General features: G+C 42.4%; 1 protein-coding gene across 6 annotated transcripts in view; it reads left to right on the top strand.

Moving 5' to 3' along the window:
- Positions 1–23,001, top strand: part of VPS13B (vacuolar protein sorting 13 homolog B) — a 1,086,122-nt gene that overhangs the window by 75,611 nt on the left and 987,510 nt on the right. For all 6 annotated transcript variants that reach the window (XR_015869381.1, XM_088442693.1, XM_088442694.1 and 3 more), the window contains exons 4-7: positions 6,593–6,713; positions 15,722–15,889; positions 16,118–16,299; positions 19,966–20,140. Coding sequence is in view for 5 of the 6 variants with exons in the window: in XM_088442693.1 (XP_088298819.1) it covers positions 6,593–6,713; positions 15,722–15,889; positions 16,118–16,299; positions 19,966–20,140 (646 nt within the window). In the remaining variant the exon portion in view is untranslated. The remainder of the gene's footprint in view (positions 1–6,592; positions 6,714–15,721; positions 15,890–16,117; positions 16,300–19,965; positions 20,141–23,001) is intronic.

Genomic DNA, 23,001 nt, shown 5'->3' with positions numbered 1-23,001 from the left:
TCAGTAACTGGTTCCCAGTGAGTTAATATTCTGGAATTTCTATATACATTTTTTCCCACAAAACGACTACTACGGCGATGTCATGTGGGGCAAAGGTAGTTCAGGGGTACCTTTGTGGCACAATAAGTGTGCTACAGCAAAAGGATGGCTGTGTTCACACACGTTTTTGGGCATAGTTTACCTGACTAGTGTTCACACTTAAGACCAATTTCCCTCTAAATAAAGGGAACGTCAGACTGAGATTTCAATTACAGAATGCATTCTAGTTTGATAAGTGTTTTAGGGGTCTATGTACTAAGCAGTGATAAGTGCCAGCCAATCCGCTCCCAACTGTCATCTCACAGGCTATGTTTGAAAAATTACAGTTGGAAGCTGATTGGCTGGCACTTTTCACTCTGTCACTTATCACTGCTTAGTACATAGACCCCTTAGTGACCTGCAGAATATGCAAAGAACTGTCTAGATAGTGCTCTAGAATAGAGTGTGTTTCTTGGTGACCCCTACAGAAAACAGTGTAGTGACCCTTGTACAGTGCAGAATGCATTAGAGTTACTCTATTCTGGAGGACTCATTGTAATGGAGACCCAAATAGTCTGCTAGTGTACTGTTCTTTGGTTCCATGCTGGAGACTGTGTGCTAATAAGCCTTCGCAATGTGTAGACAGACACTGGCCCAATCCTCCAATCATAGGATTAATAGCCATCTAGTGGATATGATGGCCTCTCGGCTTAGCCAATGGTGCAATGGTTCTGAGAAATGTGGTCCCCAATCTCCAGGAATCCAAGTGGTTGAATGAGAAAATCCTGAGTACGAGATGGGGCCAACTGAGGTAGACTTCCTAAAAATCCAGGAGATGGTAAATCTCCTACCGTTGCGGCGAGGCAGGATTTGCTCTAAAAGCAGTGACAAAAAGATGCATTTAAATCGACAATAACACTGCACGTGTGGATAGCATTGTGGCACAGTGGTAAGCGTTGTTGTCTCACAGCACTGGGCCATGGGTTTGATTCCATGCAGAACTTTGTCGGTGCATAATGTGTGTGTACATGTTTCCACCGGGTGCTCCTATTTCCTCCTGCAGTATCTGTGTTGTTGATATGGAATTTATACTGTAAGCTCCAGTGGAGGAGGGAGTTATGTGACTGATTACATAGAAAAGTAACTGAGTGTGCCCAAGAAGGTTGCCTCACCCTCTGTATGAATGTAAAGTACTTTTAGTCCTATAGGGAGAAAGGTGATAAACTATTATATAGGCTACTACAGGTTTTCTCTGGGTCTCTGTACCAAGCCTCTCCGTTAGTGGACTTTAGTACACATTGGCCGCATTGAATGCCATGTTGAGTAGCCCCAGGGAGCAAGCTCTCCGAGCTATTTAATTCAGCACGCTGTTAAGTTGGAGAATGCCGGTTCCCGCGGCTTAACCTGGGTGTTTAGTTCGAGAATGACAGTTCTCACAACTAAAGTGCCGGCTGCGATTCCGTTTAGCACTGCGCTAAGCCGGAAAGCAGTCGAACGGCCGGCACTTTTGTCAGATTTCTCCTCGTATCCCTGGAGGGTGCACGAAGAAAACCTTTAGCCCGACCAAATATCGCATTGAATTGAATAGTTTCGGGAGCTCCCTCCTGGGGCCATTTGTTGGGAACGTGCATCTAAAGGTAGGTACACACTTAAAGGATGCCGACCTGATTTTTTGTTTCCGGGCAATTTGGATACAAATTGTGCATATCCTTAAGTGTGCATGCCCAATTTGTGCGCTCCCGCGATTGCATTCAATATCTGGTTGAGAGTGCTGCACGGCCAACCAGAAGAGATCATGTAAGATCCTACATTGCACTGTTGCCCCCTGCATCGTGCAAGTGTGTATGCACTTGCCGATGCAGGTTCCCGATGAACGACGGATCGGCCGGCTACACATCGTTCTGATGCAGGTTCCCCACGCTTGTCGGATCGGCCAGCTACACATCGTTCTGATGCAGGTTCCCCACGCTTGTCGGATCGTCCAGCTACGCGTCGTTCTGAGGTGTAGCCGGCTTAAGTTTAAGCTGCTGTAGTGTCCATGGTATGGCGTAGGCTCGGACCCGGAATGGAGGCTTGTTTGTTGATATTGAAAGGCAGCTGGTCTTAACGGAGTATGACTCATGAGGTGAGTGGGTACACGGAGGGCGAGGTGCCGCTGAAGGGATGCGGTCTATACTCAGCAACCGGGGTCGGTCGGTCCGCAGCGGGTCGCGGGTACAGGTGGCAAGCTGGTAGACAGAGCACGCGAGGTACAGAGCTAAGAGGAGGTAACACTGAGACACTCTGGAACTGCAGTAAATACGGAGCAAGGGAGCACAGGAACTAGCTCACAGCTAATGCTGTGATAAACGTTGCACTGGCAACCAAAGGACCTCTTGACAGCCCTTTAGTACCCTCAGGTAGTGCAGGATTGGCTGCAAAACACTCCCAGGACAGCTGTGACCTGATTGGCTCCCACCAGACACCTGACCAAATCCAACATGGCCGCACCCAGTAGTCTCCAGCCCGATAGTGCTGTCAGTTGCTCCTGCTCACACCTCCCTCCAGATGAGCCCCCTTAGTCTGTGGGGACCCCCTGTGCCCAGCGCCGCTCTCCAGGACCCCGCTCCACCGCCGGAGGGACTGTGCCAGAGCACCCGGCAAGGTAAGAGTCGCGATCCTGGCGGCCTGACAGCCCGAATCGTGACATGTAGATTTGAACAGTCTGGTTCGACATGAAGTTTGAGTCCTTTCTATGAGATGTAGAACAGTGTATTTGACCTCTATCACTGAGATATGGGGCCCAGTAGCCCATTACTGTATTTGCTGATACAGGGCCTGATTCAGGCATGTACGCTAATCACACAAAGTGGCTTTGTGATAATGTGCTAATGACGTAGGACGCGTCTTGTGTAAATATACACCTCCTGCCAGCTTCTCTGATCTGCTGCTGCGTTTGAAGATGCAGCATCGGGTCAACTGCGTAAACATCGGCCATCTGAGTAACCCTCAAGGACGCTGCAGCCTCTGGCTTCAGCACTTTTTTTTTTTTTTGCAGCGTTGCCCATCAACGCCTCCGCTCTGCCCCTAAACGTGCGCAGCCTGTCAGTCGGGCTGCGGTGTCCAGGGCACTGCAAGCGATCTTAAAGAATGAGATCTGTACGTGTGCAGTGCGGTACGTGTGCATCCGCAGATCCCGCACCATCGGTGATGTACGTAAAACATCGGATTTGTTTACACCTCTGAATTAGACCCACATTTTGGAAATGTGTACAATAACTGGTCTAGACATGCACTTAAATATTTGGTATGTAAGCAAAGACACGTATAGATTGTTGTATGTTTACTAATATTAAACCACGTCTTTACGGTACATTGTATGATTACATTATTATTAACACTTAAGAACGCTTCGAGTATAGAATGGTTACAAATTAAGTGAAACCCAAACATTTCTGGGGGCATTTTCACTATGTATTAATGTGGTTCAATACCAGCGAGGGGCTGCTGTGAAGCTGCTTTATTTTGCTTACTTAACACTAAATTTCTGCAAACCCACATAAAAAAAAAAACAGTAATTCATTAAATAAGGATTTAACACGATAAACGGACCCTACCACAACCATAAGCTCTTATTTCTACTGGTAATAGATTCTGCATTTATACCTGGCACAAGCTGTACCCACCACCTACATCTCAGACCTGCTTTGGGAGACATGTAAATTGGTTTGGAAGCAGAATAGTGACCTCTGCTCTGTTTATCCCCTTTAGGTGACATCTTTTTCCCAGTCTCCACGGGGCGTCTTGCTCTGTAGAGCACCTTTAATTAGCTCCAGGAGAAGGATAGATGGGGACAAATTGTGAGAGCGTCCTGATAGAACTGGATTGAGTTTCTATCTTTTTATTTGGTTAGCTCGAACTTGTTCTCTTTTTCACTATTTACTTTAACCTCATGACCTTTAATTGGCTCCCCCCCCCCCCCCCTCCTCTTTTGAGCATTTGTTTTAGGCCGTCAAGTATGCTGCGATCTCATGTAAAATGTTCACTGCAGGAACTGGTCTTTAATGGGATTTTAGCTCTCTAAAGTGTTTTAAATGGCTTCTGAATTGCAAGATTATTTGTGGGTTTATAATTAGCTGATCCTTGTCTCACTCTAACCAGACTAGAATTTGGGAGCATGGTCCCTCTACCACCATCGCCAAATGTGTGTTTGTTTTACAGCTGCTTGTACATTATGTACATCATATAGCGTGCACACATCACCCAACACTTCACAGAGAATGTTTCAGTTACAGATGTGTCCACATACGTGCGCCACACATAGCGCGGGAGCTCCGTGTAGCGCCGAGCATCTTTTGTGCAACTTTTTTACCTTCAAATGCATCTTATTCACACAGTGATGCGAATAGCGAGCTCATCAGCGGGTGTATCTGCGTGTGAAATGCTACGTTATGGTGTCAGCAGCTGTAACACTGTAACGTAGCGTTTGGCATGCAGATACACCCGCAGACGCACAGAGAACATCAGCATGCTGCATATTATTTTAATCCGCAGAAGCTGATTGTGCTATCTATGGACATCACTGCACAAAAAGACGCTCTGTGCCACCAAGTCACGCCACAGCATGGTGCGATTAGAAGGGCTGTTTAACATGCAAGGAAGCTAGATGTATGTGGACACATCTGTACTTACATCAGTCCCTATCCCTTTGAAGCTCACAATCTATTTTCCCTAGCACATGGATACATATATAGATGTGTCATTTGTCACTGTTGCGTCAAATAGTCCGTCTCGGCGTGCAAGGTCCTGTATGATTCGGCCGCTGCAAGAATTTTTTTTTTTTTTTGCTCAAAATGGGCCTCTTATTCGCATGATTAAAACACCCAGAAGCGGTAAAACTACATTGCTATCTCACGCTGGTCAGTTTGGTGTGTGACATTTGTACATCTGCTTGAAACGGAGTCTGAGCCTTTGTAAATAGGTCTCTGGTGCGAGCGTCCGCGGCTGTTTCTCACGCTAACTACCGTTGTGCTTCATCAGCGACTTTGTACGTATGTAAAATAAGTTTCTGTACCACTAAAGCCGCAGCTCTGCTACACTGCATGCTGCTTTTCACTGCGTCTGCAGCGCGATGAAGACTCAAAATCGAAAGAAAAATACGGTACGCTACTACTATGCGTCTGGTGCCGTATGGCATGTAGACAACCAGCAAGTGAGGACACATCTGTACTCACCAGGGTTCATTTATTTGACAGACCTAATTTAATTATCTACGAGGTATCCAAAGCATCCGAAGGAAACCAACGTAATCATAGGAGAATATACAAACTCCACACAGGCCTTGGCAGAAATCCTCTAGTCGGCCATAACCGTGCAGGGTCAATTGAAAAGTTCTGGGAGCACCTTCCCTGGGCTATTCAACATTACGCTGAATTGAATTGCCCCCTGTATTCCCTACCGGGATGCAGTCATATTGCCAGCAGATGGGATGACAGAATCCCGCCGCCCGGCAATATGCTGACGTCAATATCCCGAAGGAGAACAGGATACCGACGTCGGCATCTCGTACCACTGGAATCCCGATCGTCCGGACAGGTAAGTAAAGTAACTGCTCTGTCCCCTTGGAAGAGGGGGTTAGGTTTAGACACCCCCGGGGAAAAAAGATTAGGCTTAGGCACCCCCCAGGGAGGGTTAGGGTTAGGCTAGGGGAAGGGGGGTTTGGTTTAGGCACCACTGGGGGTAGGTTAGTGCTAGCCACCACCCGGGAGGGTTAGGTTTAGGGTGTGGGAAAGGGGGGGGTTAGGGTTAAGCACCCCCTGGGGAGGTTAGGGTTAGGCAGCACCCAGGAAGGGTTGGGGAGGGAATGTTAGGGTACTTAACTACCGGTGTCGGGATTCTGCACCATGCAGGCTTCCAGTCTTGGGATTTCAGTCGGCGGCTATTCAGCCGCCGGCATATCATACCGCTTCCTATCACATGGACACACACACAAACACTAGGGGTAATTTTTTGTCAGAAGCCATTTAATGTTTATAGATGACAACAAAGTTCCAAAACAGAGAAACATAAGCACCATGGAACTGTGATCTAGGTTTGAATAGGGGGATCTAAATTCTTCCTACAATTGTGCATGTTCAAGGTTTAATCTGTTTGTTGGGTGGTGGTATATTTTGAAATGCATTAAAAATCCATTTAATGTGACCTTATGTATAACCATTTTAAGACCCTCCACCTCACCCTTACTACTGTCATTGGATTTTAATGGACGATGGTTGGTGAATTACAGAAAATAAAATGTATTGCCTGCATTGCTGTGCAGTTTATTTTCACGCTTATAAACCATTTGTGGAGTCTGATGGTTATCAGCGACCAAATGGCTTCTGTAGTGTTACTGATCCTACTCCTAAGGATTGTAATAAACCTTTTCAAATGTTCTGCGTAAGTGGGGAAACCCCCCCCCTTCACTTTATAAGGCTTATAATAGCGAGCTAGTACTGACAATAGTGAAGCTTTTCACCTGACTCATAGGATATTGTTTTATTTGCCCCTAATGTCGCTTTAAATATTGAGGACTTTATTTCTTGTTATTTCACAGGATGATCACGAGAGCTGTGGTTCCAGTTCCACTAGCCGGAGCAACACGGAGAGCGCCAAGTCTCCGACTAAACCACGGAAAATTCAGCAAGCCGCCCCCACAGATCCGGATTTACCACCAGGTGATTAGATACCGTAGCATGGCACGTAGGGGTCGGCAATAAGCAGCCCCCTAGCTGTTGAAGAACTACACTTCCCAGCATGCTTTGCCACCGTTTTCTTTGCTATTTGACCATGCTAAAACTGTCACAAGGCATGCTGGGATGTGTAGTTCAACAACAGCTGGAGGGACGTGTATTGCCCACCCCTGCCTGAGAGGCTAAATAAGAATAAATGTGTGAATTGTTTTTTTTTTTTTTTTAACCCGTTTCATGCAATAAGAATAAATGATTAGACAAGCGCGAAGTGTGATTATGGTTTCAGTGTCATACAAACCAGGTTTTGTTCCAGTGGAAGTGGGAATTGACAGCAACACAGTTCATGTACGGTATCCTATGGAACTGTAATCTGACTTTTGATCATTTCCATACACCTGTGAAATACAGATCCATGTCCCCTGCACTCTTATCTTTTATTTTAAAGTATTTCTGGCAGGCACCTATTTCTGATGTAACATGTTTCACACACTATGCAATGAATGACTCTGCCAATGGTTTATGGTACAGTAGTCTGAAAAAATATAGAAATGATCTTCCCATGTGTAGAAACTCAGAATAGATGACTCCGCATTCACTCCTCTGTACTCTACAGTTTACTTTTATTTGGTTTCTTTGCAAGTCTCTCTTAACCTCCCCCCCCCCTCTCTCTCTGCTCCTGTTCACCTCTTTATGCAACCCCCTATAGGATGACACCAGGGCAAAAGGGCAGACGGTTAGTGGAGGGGTCAGGGTACGGTGGAGAACTGAAAGTGGGATGTCTTCTTACTGACAGCTCTCACACCGGGGCCTCCTGCATTCCATCATGTTCCCTACGCAGGCCGAGAGGTTCTTCTCGCTCCCTCATATGATGTTTATTATGCTTTAACACTACCATAGCAGCCTGACCGTGATGGAATGATAGATCTATGTGTGAAAAATGGGTCTTCTGGGATTCTCTGGTCTTTTTCATGTGATTTATTGTGGGCCCTAATTGAACCGTATTCTCTGACTTGCGATTTATTTCTACGCGTGACCTTTACTTACTGCGGCAGCTGAACAAGTAGCAGAAATAACTGCAATATGGAGCCTACGTTCCAGCGGTCTCTTCTTACACCCATTGGTTCCACCACTTGATGGGCTGCTAGAGAGGCAGGAGTAATCCCAGTGGCTTGAAAAGTTTGACTGAATGGAATACTTTATTAAGCAGGGTGCTGTACTAAATATCTCTGCACTTGATATGGTCTCATTGGGATTGCGCTGGTTTCATCCGGGTGCTGCGGTAACTTAGATTGAGGCCAATTTACGTATAAATGATTTAGCTCTGGTGGTTGGGATATTCAGCTCCTCTGGAGCATAAACTGATAAGAGTCTGAAAAAAAATCAAATTCCCAAACTAGCAGCGATATCAAAGGGGTGTACTCACTAGGTCGACATTCATAATGTCAACAACGCAATATCAACAGTTATGTGTCAACATGTTGCATATAAATATTTTGACATTCTCGGAATGTTGACATGTCTAATGCCAACATTGTCAGAATGTTGCCGTTCAGTTTTGGCTGCGGAACGGGAGTGTTAGGTTTGGGCACTAGGCGGAAGTGAGGGTTAGGCTACGGGCGGTGCGGGGAGGTTAGGGTTAGTCTACAGGGTGGGGGGGGGTTTAGGGTTGGGCATTAAAGAGGATGGTTAGCGATAGGGGGGCTGTACTTATCAAGTCGCTGGTGCAGTAGATGAATCTGCTGGATCTTATGGTCATATGACCGCTGGCACCAGGAAGCTGCCACCAGACACACTACTGCAATTGGGACCCGGTAAGTGACCACTGGACACATCACTGCCACTGGACCCGGAATGTGACCACTGCCAACGGAACCCGGTAAGTGACCACTGGACACCTCTGCCAGCAGGACCAGTTGACCACTGGGCCACCATGGCCAATTCTATTATGTCAACATTTCATCAGTGTCTACATGATGATTATCGACACTGTTAATGTCGACATTACCGCCATATCGACACTCTCATGTAGACAAAATGAATGCTGACAAATTATACCTAAACCACATCGAGTACACAGGCACTACATAAATAAAATATATTAAAACCTAAAAGAGGTATTGGTTTGGAAATCTGGCTCCGAGCAGCAGTTTGCAGGAAGAATGATAGTAAGCCATCATCTGCACTGACATTTTTATTTATTTATATTTTCAATTTGATTTTTACTTTATATTTAATTTTTATATTTTTGCTACACCCCTGCTTCAACTGGTTAATGGTCGCTTCTTCTGATAATGACACCCAGGAAGAGTGAGTGTATAGAAAAAGCTGATTCGATTATCTCCTGGGCTATCTGGGACGCTTCAGTGGAAATTTTTTTTTTTTTATTCATATATGTTTAATTAAGCACATTTGAGTGGTGATCTTCATTAGTCCATTCACGTTGGAGCTGCCGCTCTTTGACTCCGTCACACCGTCCTAGTTTACCAGTTGCTGTTGTAATTTTATAGCTAAAACCAGAAGGAAATCGGGTATTAGATTTCAGTTGCTTATGTTGTAGTAACCGAAGCAATAAATTACTCTAACATCCTTAGTGTCAAGTCGTATGGGTCATATCACTAGGAGAGCAGGTCAAGTAAACACTTAAATGCTCCTACCCCATTATACGCAGACTGGACTATATCTATATATTTGCACTTGACACGCCATGGCTGTCCTGAACTTATGCACTTTTATTTTCTTTTGATGTCTGCTTTATTTACTTGTTTATGTATTCATTCTTTTTTTGCACAGCAAATATACTCAAGGCTTTCAGTTTCCCAGTTTACAGTATTACAGTGATAGTTTGGCTAACTGATCATTTTGATCGATCTCTTTCTCTTTGTATGCATGGTATTACTTATTCTTCTTGCTTGAGTTGAGTATTGTTTATTCGAGGGTGGTTTAATAAATTAGGTAATACATTTATCTTTTTGATGGTATTAAAACGACATGTTTCGTACTGCTGGGTAGTGAATGCAGAAAGAGAGCGATTTTTGTTTTAGGAGTCCATGAGGAGATCCAGGATTAGGAAAACCAACATCTGCTCAGTGGTTAAAACACTCGTCAAGAAGTATTGAATAACTAAACCGTTGACTAAGGAAGGAATTTAATGTCTGATGTAAGGCGCTGATACGAGAGATGTTTTGGAATTACTGTTGTTGGTGCGTGAAACTACTTTTCTAAACTAGCACTGTCATGATCTTAAAGTGTGACTTTATTTTGGTAGAGAAGAGGCTCTTTTTCTAAAAGGCATAACACTAAATTGAACGTTTCAATAACGATTGAGTATTATTATAACGTAGCAGTTTTCTTTTTAACATCTTAAAGTTGTAGCGGATCAGGTAAGCCTTACATTCATCATTGATCCAAATGCCTGCTGTATTTTCAATACGGTTATATACGCTCAGTGTGGGTAACCCACACAGTAGGGCTGATGAGGAGTTGCATGTAATCCGCTCATGCTTCAGAGGTGAGCGTACTCATCTACAGGCGTTTCAGAGTCGCGCACGTCTCAGTTGTATGAATGGGTCAACCTGGGTGGTAGCGGAGCATTTGCACATTGACTATGTTTAATGGAGGATTGTAGACAGAATTGCAACTATGCTGGGTTGTGATTCTGTTTAGGACACATTCATTGCACCAAGAAAAGAGGTGTTGTAGTCGCATGGATACGTACATCTCCGCTTACAGGTGAATGCCCACATTTAGTCCTGTACATGCAGTGTGAGTGTAATCGCTGCCAACTTGCTTGCAACTTCCGATTGGCCCCCTGGCGCGCTATATGAATGAGCCTTCCTAATCTCACCCTACTGTTCTGACATGCAGCCAGCTAGCTCCCATGTAAATTGGGAGTACATTAATCTGAACTGAGTCATTACGTAGTTTTATACAATTAACAAAAATGTAAAAACATAATAATTTCATTCATTAAGTTCTGCAATTTCCATCCATCTTTAATTACTCCTTGACTGGGAATTCCCAATTTTGTTATAGGAATTTTTATTTTATTTTAGACCAATTAAATACATATTGAAGTAAAGATCACGCTTTACCCTGCAGTGTTTGTTATTCCTTTTTTTAGATACTCGGTAGAAAATGTGAATGTGTGGATTGTATCTAAGATCGATGAAAATAAAATATGAGATATAAATACTTTTGATTGGGGGGGGGGAGTCTGAGGGGTAAAACCCTCAACCTAAGTAAGGCCATTAAAAAACAAAAACAACAACCTTTTAAATCATGCCCCTGGTATGGTCACACATTAGTATCTTGCAGTTAGAATGGACATACAGATCACAGTCAGGACTGGTAACGCGTGAGGCAGCTGCAGAGACCCGAGGCTTGATAATAAATTATCCTAAAACATGTTTCCCACCCCTAGCAATAGTTATCCTTTGGGGGGAAAAAAGGACTCAAAGTTGAATAAAAGTTGAAAAATAAAACCTGCAGCACTTCCTAAATCACAGCTAATGCCTTGGACAGAAAATTGTTACTTGACTACTTCAGTCACACAGTTGTGCGTTCTGCAGCAGCGATGAGCAAACAGGATGATATTTATAGATGTACTTTTTGCCAGAAATTTCATTTTGTAAATGCAAACTTTCTACATAATGAGAAAAAGAAAAATTCAACAAACAGCTGAGCTGTTTTTTTTTTTTTTTTTAATTTTCCTTCAATTTTTTTTCGTCTTTCTAAATCGAGAAAGATGAGTTTGGTTTCCTGTGACGTTCTCTATGAATTTATTGCACAATGGACCTGATTTAGAGTTGCACGCAAAGCCGCCACATTGTGTGTTTGCAAGCAGCAGGTCATGATGCAGAGATGAATGAAAACATTAACAATTTACTCACATAAAAATAGACCCATCATCCTGTTAAGGGGCCTATCCACTAGGCAACCTGAAAGACTGAACGTCTAGCAGTCAGACCTTCAGGTCGCCGAGGTGCGGTGCCCGCACTGAATGGCGTTCACTGAACGTCATTCAGTGAAGGAGCCTGATCTCCTATCTCTGAATATGCCAAACCAGTAGATAGTCAGGGACGGCAAGGACCCAGCGTGCACGCGCATCGCTGGTCCTTGCCGGCTAGCCATTATCCGACTTTGTAATCATTGCGACCAAAACCTGGTTTTGGTCAGAGAGTTCACAAAGTTGGGTAATGGATAGGCCCCTTTAGCATAATAATAGTCAGCTGTACAGTTGGTCATACGCTCGTCCATTAATCCATAAGTATTTACATTATTTTATCTATTTTTCCCCTCACAAAATGATGCAGTTTTTATACTTTTACATATTTAGGGAGACATTGGGGCTGACAGTGTAGGGTGTGTACACGCCCACATGGCACTGGCCACACCCATGCAGAACTGGTCACAGCTTCTCCGCTTCTCATACTAGGCCCTTGATCTTGTTCAGCCCCAAGCTATGTGGACCTTAATCCAGCCATGGTGTCGTTGGAGAGGCATTGGGGGGGTCTTACGCTGGCCAGAAGGAGCTGCATGTGCTGTAAAGCTTCTATTATCATTGAGATGGGTAAAAACCTATTAAAGGTTATTATAACTGTTTTGTTTTGCTTATTTTGCTGCCAATTGTACTCTACCGCTTGCCTCACGATCAAGATGGCGTTCCATGCACATGAGGTAGAGGCACTTGCAGCACGGATTGCATTCTCTGTAAAGGCTGAGATAGTAACTTTATTTTTCTGATTTGGAACAAATTCTTGTTGTTTTAAACATATGGACTAACTCGCAGGCTATGACATAAACCTATACCTCAAACGCAAACATTGCGGTGGTTACACACTCTAATTTCCAAATCGCTCTTATTCAAATATATAGGTAATCTAAACATTTTCATTTACACCTTCTCTTCTATATGCTAATGAACTGGTCGTATCATGCCACTATTAATATTTCCATTTATATTCCTAATCTTCCCAAATCAGGGTGGATTTGGTGAATATACTAGTCTTTAAAGCAGTCTGAAATGTCTATGGGATTACACCCCCCCCCCACCCCCAACGTTAATCCTGATGAATCAGTGCCCCCCACATATACTTGGTATGTGCATACATATTTGCTGCAGGTGCTGTACGACTTTGCTAGTGCCGGGGGTCTTTTTGGCCCGAAAATGTGTCTTGTGGTCATATTCCATTAGAGGCGAAAAGTCCGACATGGGGGATCACTATGGGTACCGCCGATTTGGCCTGCTGAAGGTATTTGGGGTTCTTAAACGGTGTCGGTAGGTGCTTTTATGCGTCTTTAAAGAAGTGGTTAAGAATAGCATTTATAAACTTTTTTTTTTTTTACAAAACAACTAGTCCCATCAAATTTGGGGTACATGAAAATGGGTGCAAGCATATTTTGAAGTCCCTAAAGTGAATTTTCTAAACTCTTCAAAAATCCACCTGCCACAACCACACGCATTCAAGAAAACACCTGCCGCATACATGGGGACCCCCCGGAGGCTATATTGCTAGTTTTTAAGTTTGTCCCCCAACTTTTTTTTTTCGCCCCCAAACCGAATCCACTTTTTTGGGGGTGTCCTATGCTAATTTGTAAAAAAAAAATTTTGACACAGATAACTTTAAGGGGACATTCCAAGGGCTGCAGGGTACTTTTTTTATTTTTTTTTTTTACTCTGCACCCCAAATCTGCACTCTCTTACTCGTATCCCCGTTTTTTTTTTTTTTTTACAAAGTCTTTTCGCACCTGCGAAAAGTCTTTGTAATTGAATATGGGGATAAGTGAAAATGTAGCCGATAACGGCTTTTCGCACCCTAATTGAATATGGCCCTTAGTCGTGATGTGATGCACCAGGAGTCTGCGCTGATTCAATCGATGTCGCGTTTCAGGGGATAAATCGCACATTTACTAACAATTAAAAATCTATATTAAAAAAATTGTTTGTTAGTAAATGTGCGATTTAGCCCTGAAACACAAGATTGATTTATCAATTAAAATCGGCCTTTGGTAAATTGGGTGTGGTATAGTAGATTAACAGTCAATAGATTGACAGGTTTAAAAAGGTTAAAAAGGTAGAAAGCAAAAATAAAATGGAAGCTGTTCAAATCAATTTGGCAATACTCTTCAGGTGCATGAAAAGGAGGGAATCATACTAAACAGAAAGGGGAGTATCCCCTAAAAATTCTCCAGCACACTAAATTGTACCTGCAACAATACATGAAAACTATATGGTAATAGAAATTCAGAGATATTTGTTGCATGTATTTATAAGTACATGGCAACTTCACGGCTTCTCTGATACCGGCAGATCCTACACTACATGATAATAGTGCCCACTTTTGGGCCATGTAATTATCAATTGTAAGGCCTCATGATAAAGGCACTTACAGAAATACATCCAACTTGAGAGCCAGCTTACCTGGGAGTCACCCCTAGGAACTCCAATTAGCACTACAAGAGCCTGCATGCCCTCCAAATGCTGGCTCATTCATGCCTCTCCAAACAGCAAAATGGAAGCTGCTCAAATCAATTTGGCAATACTCTTCAGGTGCATGAAAAGGAGGGGTCATACTGAACAGAAACACAGAAAGGGGAGTATCCCCTAAAAATCCTCGACACAACACAAACATTTTTTTTTTCTGTGATTTAACTCTAATCCTCCACCTAGTGCAGTGGTTCCCAAACTGTGCGCCGCGGCACCCTGGGATGCCTCGGGACACTTGCAAGGGTGCCTCAGGTTGGTCCAGCACCAAATCAAATTATTTATGATCAATGTAATGTAAATATGTGGACAAACAGAAGCGCAAACCTGTCACCCACTACATAAATGAACCAAAGGATGACAGAGAAGCACAATTTACTTCACTTTACTACTTCTTCACTGCATTTGTTTCTGAATTTATCAATAACAAACTTTGGGCTTAAGGGTGCTGTGAAAAAAAATTGATGTACTAGGGCGCCGCGGTTCAAAAAAGTTTGGGAACACTGGCCTAGTGCCTAAGCCCTGGTGCATAACACTCCCCCTATTGCCTAAACCTAACCCTAGCCTAACTCTCCCCGTAGTGCCTAACCATAACTATCCCCTCCAACAGCCTAACTTTAAACCTCCCCAAAGTCCCAAACCCTTAACACTAACTTAAAAAATAATTAAAAAAAACGATGTTGACCATTTGCACGTCGTCCTTTTCTACCTGTCAACCTTTTAATCTCGTCAACCATCTGGTATCAACCTATTAACGGTCGACCTGTGTATTGTCGATCTTCCATCAGGATACCAGTAAATTTGCCCCATGGACCTCCCATGTAATAAATCGGTAAATCGTTTCAGATCATGATAGTTCTTTACAAATTATCATTTTTTTTAAAGATTTTTTGTAAAACTATGGAACTGTTCAGCTAGTAGCATATGAAGGAATAAGCCTAGAGCACTGGAAGTATGATCTTAAAATAACTTCTAATAACCCTGAGAGTCTTGCTGGAGATCCCAGTTTGTTTCCCAATGTTGGCTTCTTGTGACCTTGGATAAGTCACTCTGTCTCCTCATGTCCCAGGCACCAAAATAAGCTTACAAGTTCAGTTGGGGAGATCATCTACCCTCTCTGCTTTGCTCTGCATTACAGTTTATCTTTCTCACTAAATCACTCCAACATCCAACACGATTGGAATTTACAAGCATCACAGATTATCACTGTGCGATATGAACCAACAGATATTCTGTGAATTGTTTTGTAATATTTTGGTGTCGTATAAAGATAAATAAATTACGAAGGCTTTCTTATTTTTTTGAAGCCGTGGGTTTATTTTTGCTTATAATGTCCGTTTTTTTTTTGTTTGTTTTTTAATCAAAGAAAGATTATTACCAACTTGAAATTTGTGATGTTTTTTTCTACTTTAGTTGAAAAACTGTAAAATAAAAAATAAAATAATAATAAAAAAAAAAGTTGTAAAAGCAAAAATGGAGCATGCAACATTTTTAATTTTATTTTCTGTAGGCTATGTTCAGAGTTTAATTCTGCGTGTTGTGAATAATGTGAACATCGTGGTAAATAACCTGATCTTAAAGTACGTTGAGGATGATATCGTTCTGTCCGTCAACATCACCTGTGCAGAGTGTTACACCGTGGATGAGTTCTGGGACAGAGCGTTCATGGATATATCTGGTAAGTTGTGGCTGGTATTCTTAGTCCTTTGTTTTCTGTGTCATTACTACAGTACCTGTCTTTTATAAAGTTGCTTTGCGCTGTATGGCCTCTGTCTATAATTTGACTTTGTTTTGCTCCGCCGTTAAACGCCAACGCTTGCTTCCTGCTATAGGTTTACAGTCTGAACTACAGAACAATTTCATGTATGGGAAACGTCATAACAGATTTGATGTGCTTGTGTTCCAGCCTCTGAACTGGTCCTGAGGAAAGTTATAAACTTTTCGGATTGCACGGTTTGTCTGGACAAGAGAAACGCGAGCGGGAAAATAGAGTTTTATCAGGACCCGCTGCTTTACAAGTGCTCATTCAGAACCCGCCTGCACTTTACATACGACAGCCTTAATTCCAAGATGCCTGCTGTAATCAAGGTAATTTCTTGCAGACCTGTTTATATTAAAGCTGCATGACCATCGATGTTATTACATAGGTTACTGTTTTTACCTTTACTGAAGTATATGGGTCTTTAATATTGTTCCTGGATGCATTATACTTTATTCCCATACAAGGATGAAGTCTCATAATTCTCTGAATATTTTTGTGAATAATGGTTCGCTATTCAAGCGGGAGAAGCATCACTATACCATTGTAATTCAGCAATGTTTTCTAATTTGCATGAAAAAAATAATTGTATCCCGTATAGGATTTGCCCCCTAAATAATTGGGGCAATGGTTTGCAAGTAGCTGGCAGAACTAAGGTCTTGTCTCAGATTTTGACTGAGGTGCAATCTACATTGGATTTGCATGTTCCCATATTCACAAAGATTTCTCTGGTTGCTCCAACGTCCGCCAGCGACTGTAACCGTTAAAACGTCCTTTGAATAATAGCTTGTTGGGGGGAATTCAATTAGCCACGATAAGCCGCTTTTCCGCGGCTTATCGTCCTATTAGCCGCGACTTTTCACGTGTGCGAATTCCCCATGCCATTTGCCGCAAAAAGTTTTCACCACCTCCTTAGTAGGTGTAAAGTTGTGCAAAACCGTAGCCCATTTTGGACCGTAATGATCTCATTTTTGGGGTGACAAAGTACAAAGTGCTGAAAAATAGGTCAATTGATGTGGGATACTTAGATTGGGGTGCTATATGAATGGGACCGTTATATGGGGGTGCTATATGAATGGAACCGTTATATGGGGGTGCTATATGAATGGGACAGTTATATGGGAGTGCTATATGAATGGGACAGTTAAATGGGGGTGCTATATGAATGGGACAGTTATATGGGGGTGCTATATGAATGGGACTGTTATATGGGGGTGCTATATGAATGGGACTGTTATATGGGGGTGCTATATGAATGGGACTGTTATATGGGGGTGCTATATGAATGGGACTGTTATATGGGGGTGCTATATGAATGGGACTGTTATATGGGGGTGCTATATGAATGGGACCATTATATGGAGGTGATATATGAATGGGACCGTTATATGGGGGTGCTATATGAATGGGGGTGCTATATGAATGGGACAGTTATATGGGGCTGCTATATGAATGGGACTGTTATATGGGGGTGCTATATGAATGGGACCATTATATGGAGGTGATATATGAATGGGACCGTTATATGGGGGTGCTATATGAATGGGGGTGCTATATGAATGGGACAGTTATATGGGGCTGCTATATGAATGGGACCGTTATATGGGGGTGCTATATGAATGGGACTGTTATATGGGGGTGCTATATGAATGGGACTGTTATATGGGGGTGCTATATGAATGGGACTGTTATATGGGGGTGCTATATGAATGGGACTGTTATATGGGGGTGCTATATGAATGGGACTGTTATATGGGGGTGCTATATGAATGGGACCATTATATGGAGGTGATATATGAATGGGACCGTTATATGGGGGTGCTATATGAATGGGACTGTTATATGGGGGTGCTATATGAATGGGACCATTATATGGAGGTGCTATATGAATGGGACCATTATATGGAGGTGATATATGAATGGGACTGTTATATGGGGGTGCTATATGAATGGGACTGTTATATGGGGGTGCTATATGAATGGGACCATTATATGGAGGTGATATATGAATGGGACCGTTATATGGGGGTGCTATATGAATGGGGGTGCTATATGAATGGGACAGTTATATGGGGCTGCTATATGAATGGGACTGTTATATGGGGGTGCTATATGAATGGGACCATTATATGGAGGTGATATATGAATGGGACCGTTATATGGGGGTGCTATATGAATGGGGGTGCTATATGAATGGGACAGTTATATGGGGCTGCTATATGAATGGGACCGTTATATGGGGGTGCTATATGAATGGGACTGTTATATGGGGGTGCTATATGAATGGGACTGTTATATGGGGGTGCTATATGAATGGGACTGTTATATGGGGGTGCTATATGAATGGGACTGTTATATGGGGGTGCTATATGAATGGGACTGTTATATGGGGGTGCTATATGAATGGGACCATTATATGGAGGTGATATATGAATGGGACCGTTATATGGGGGTGCTATATGAATGGGGGTGCTATATGAATGGGACAGTTATATGGGGCTGCTATATGAATGGGACCGTTATATGGGGGTGCTATATGAATAGGACAGTTATATGGTATGAATGGGGAAGGTATGTGTAAGATTGCAGGTGGGTGTTAGAGGTGTATTTTGTAGCTTTTTTTTTTTTTTAAAGTGTCTTTAAATGACACAAATATGTACTTTTAGTAATTTCTATGCCCCCTCAATTTAAGTAGGACATTTATCTTTCCCAAAACCACTTGCTTTCTAATATTATTTAACTGTTTTAGTAAAATGCATATACCAGCCATTTGACATAATTTAAGAACACCAAATCCTTTTATTAGGGCCACTAATACACTTATTCTATATCACTTTGGGTTTTTTGTTGGGTACTGGCAGATTCCCCCATTGTTACCTATACTTATCGCGGGTAAAAGCAGCAAGTTTATACGCGCGAATGCAGCATCGCGACTTTTGCAATTGATTTGCGTGGAAGACGGATGCAGAGGCGTGATAAGCGAAATGTGCAATAGGTGCGAAAACTTTACGCGCAAACAGTTTTTGCGTTGTCGCTGCTAATTGAGCTCCCTCCTGCGTCTGATTGAAAAATGACTTGTTTTCTATGGCTAGAATTTTGGTCATTAAAATAAAGCAGTCACTCATGTACAGTGGAGCCGTTTTTCTTTTCTGCGCCTATATTCCTGAGGTTGCAGCCTTAACCCTCCACAAGGAACTAGTGACATCACTCCAGCGCAGTGTGGAAATAAAATCACAATCTTCCTCTTCTCCTCTCCCTTATGATCAAATGTTTTTCTGTGACTTCTGCATTTATGTCCCAATGTTGCCTAAAGCTCAAAATTGCCAAAAACAGAGCCCAACAATTTCCCGCTCCCATTCTAATCCCCTCCGCTCAAATCTCCCTTATTACAGTCTTCTCGATTTCCCAAACCTGTGGTCATAAAATAGCCCTTGATTCTGCTCTCTACCTTATGGTGCGTACACACGGTACGATTAAATGGACGATATGAATGATAACGATATCGATAATATAGTTATCGTTCATATCGTGCATTTTTCAGTGCCCAATGACCTGTGATGCGCTGGCACATTTGGAGAACGATATCGTCCGTGCATGGAGGCCAACCTGGTCGATATTGACCAGATTACTATAGGGACCCGCGATTTTTGATCGCGGGTCGCTATAGTCATCGGTGGTGTGCTGGATGATCGATATTGATCATCCAGCACACCAGGAGGGTGCAGGACGATCAGACAGCGATATCGTTATCTGTGTCTGATCGCTCCGTGTATATGCACCATAACAGTATGTCTATCTCATAGTCCTATTGACTCCACATTTGAAATATTGGTATAATATGATCTTTCACTAGCCAAAGTGCATCAAAAACCATTATCTTACCACTCAGTTACTACAACCTCTTTCTATCAGTAAATCCACCATACTCTATGCCAACATTGGGATGTCATAAGACTCCGTGCGCCACTGATCATACTGTTTTCTGTCTGGCTTAGATTCACACAATGGTCGATAGTCTGAAACTCTCCCTCACTGATCAGCAACTCCCGATGTTCATCCGAATAATGCAGCTGGGGATCGCTCTTTATTATGGTGAAATAGGAAACACAAGAGACGGCAGCACAGAAGATCCTCCCAGCCACACGAAGGACAACGTTGTCAACATGCCCGGTGAGTGCAGCCAATACGATCTGCTGTGAGCTGACTTTGTGAACGTTATTTCCTCTCTATGGACTTTCTAAAGGAACATCATCAGTTTTCCAATTCTCCTACCTCTCCATATACCATAGTAAACCATTATTTAGCTTATTCCTTACTAGCTATTGCCCACGATGAAGTCGCTTCTTCCAACATTTTTTTTTTTAGTTTGAGGTGTTCTAGCTGTATTGCTTGGCATAGGGGACCTTTCGTAGGAGTAACACATGTAACCAGCAGCGCTCTACAGACTGGTGGCAGCAGCGCCTTCACCCACCACTCACACCTATGTCACTGTGTGTCCTGTGCACAGACTGCTATGTAATCTCTCCTATTCACCCTCCACTCACACCATTGTCACTGTGTGCCCTGTGCACAGACTGCTATGTAACCTCTCCTATTCACCCACCACTCACACCAATGTCACTGTGTGCCCTGTGCACAGACTGCTATGGAACCTATCCTATTCACCTACCACTCACACCTATGTCACTGTGTGCCCTGTGCACAGACTGCTATGTAACCTATTCTATTCACCCACCACTCACACCAATGTCACTGTGTGCCCTGTGCACAGACTGCTATGGAACCTATCCTATTCACCTACCACTCACACCTATGTCACTGTGTGCCCTGTGCACAGACTGCTATGTAACCTATTCTATTCACCCACCACTCACACCAATGTCATTGTGTGCCCTGTCCACAGACTGCTATGTAATATGTAACCTATCCTATTCACCCACCACTCAGACCAATATCACTGTCTGCCCTGTGCACAGACTGCTATGTAACCTCTCCTATTCACCCACCACTCACACCAATGTCACTGTGTGCCCTGTGCACAGACTGCTATGTAACCTATCCTATTCACCCACCACTCACACCAATGTCACTGTGTGCCCTGTGCACAGACTGCTATGTAATCTCTCCTATTCACCCTCCACTCACACCAATGTCACTGTGTGCCCTGTGCACAGACTGCTATGTAGCCGATCCTATTCCAGTGCACTGGCCCAAAGCACCTCTCCTCCTACCCCTTACTGTCCGCGCGCATGGTGCCACACCTATCTCTCACATTTGAATACATTTGTGTTTGTTGTTTAACTCGATGGATCGAGATGAGACAAAGTTCAGCATATTTCTAGGTGTTTCCACTACAAAATGATGAAGTTTTCATGAAAATCTGTTCATTAGTTTTTGCGCCAAATTTAAACAAACCAACAGACACAGCTTTCTTATACTAATAGTATAGATGAGTTGTGTTTTCCTGCCTACAAGTTAGAATTACTTCTGCTATTGCTATTCTATTAACCTCCTTCCATCCAGTCAGTATCATATAATAATGAAAGGGGGTCTAGTGGTGGATGATTAACATCTTTATTTAAATAAAATATATTTTAATGTTCACTTAACATTGAAAATATGAGTGTGTGTGTGTGTGTGTATGTATGTATGTGTATATATATATATATATATATATGTATAATGTATGTATGTGTGTGCGTATATATATATATATCGTGTGTGTATGTATGTATGTGTGTATATATATATATATATATATATATATATATATATATATAAATGATCACTATTTGATGTTTGTATACACAAGTCATGGGCAGCATCCGTCCAAAACATTAAGAAAACAGCTTCCAGAAGCCTGATTGATAGCGTATATAAACCCTGCATTCCTGGGCTAAATCATGTAAGTATTGTGCATTTGTTTGTAGTCTTCCAATGTGCTGATCTGTTGCAGCATCACTTAGTGAAATGGGACAATGATTAAAGATGGTACCCAAAATAAAACAATGTGGACAATTGTAATTATAGTCTACTGGAAGTTCAGTTTTTCACCCATTTGTGTTTTAAATGATTACAGGCACCGTTTAACTTTGATCAAAAATTTGGTCCTGTAGAATCAGGGTTCAAGATGAGGGATGGGTCGAAATACATCTGTTTTTAACAGCTTACAGATACAGCAGCTGCCCAACATGACAATGCCAATTATTGTAGATAATTGATTGCTGACATGGTCCTGAAATGAAATGATGCAGAGATTATGTCATGCTTCTTCTTCCGGGATAGGAAACACCTTTTCCAAGACAAAATTTTAAATCCTGCGGAGATGATAGTTCAGCTGGGGACTTGTTCTGAAGACATTTTAACTCTTTTTTTAGTATTAAACTATTTAATTTATGATAACTCCTCTATTTAAGACCAAGACTGCCATATTGTAGAAATGCACATCGCTCCATTGTAAATTATGTATTTAAGGTTTTTCATAGTGCTTGTAGGTGGGGGGGAAAAAAGACACAGATAAAGAGAGCAACATAATGATAAATGAAAATTAATTTGAATTATAGAAACACTAATAATGGCAGCTAATATCACAGGGGAAATACTTTTGCTCCTAGAAGGGTGTTTATGGGAATGTTACTACTAGGGTTACTTTTGGCACCTTGAAAACTTGGGTTTCTGAACTTTAAATCCGGGATTCCATTGGTCGGTCTGAGTCGTTCACTAATGAGTGACTGTTTTTCTTTGAACCGACTCATCAATACCTCAGCGTATCATTCACTCGGGTGATACTGCAGCCGGGGCAGGTTGTCCTTATTAAAGTGGAAGTGGAGAAAAGGTTTCCATTGCATATTGAATAACGTCACCTCTTGTATCCACCGCAAAAACGGCAAAGTAGTCTGGCCAACGGCCCCTAACACTAGTAGCTAGAATAACGAACTATATATATATATATATATCTATATATCTATATATATATATCTATATATATATCTATCTATATATCTATCTATATATATATATATATCTATATA

Source organism: Taudactylus pleione, unplaced genomic scaffold, assembly GCF_031769625.1.
Source record: "Taudactylus pleione unplaced genomic scaffold, aTauple2 ptg000314l, whole genome shotgun sequence".
NCBI lineage: Eukaryota > Metazoa > Chordata > Amphibia > Anura > Myobatrachidae > Taudactylus > Taudactylus pleione.
This window is presented reverse-complemented; position numbering and strand designations above follow the sequence as displayed.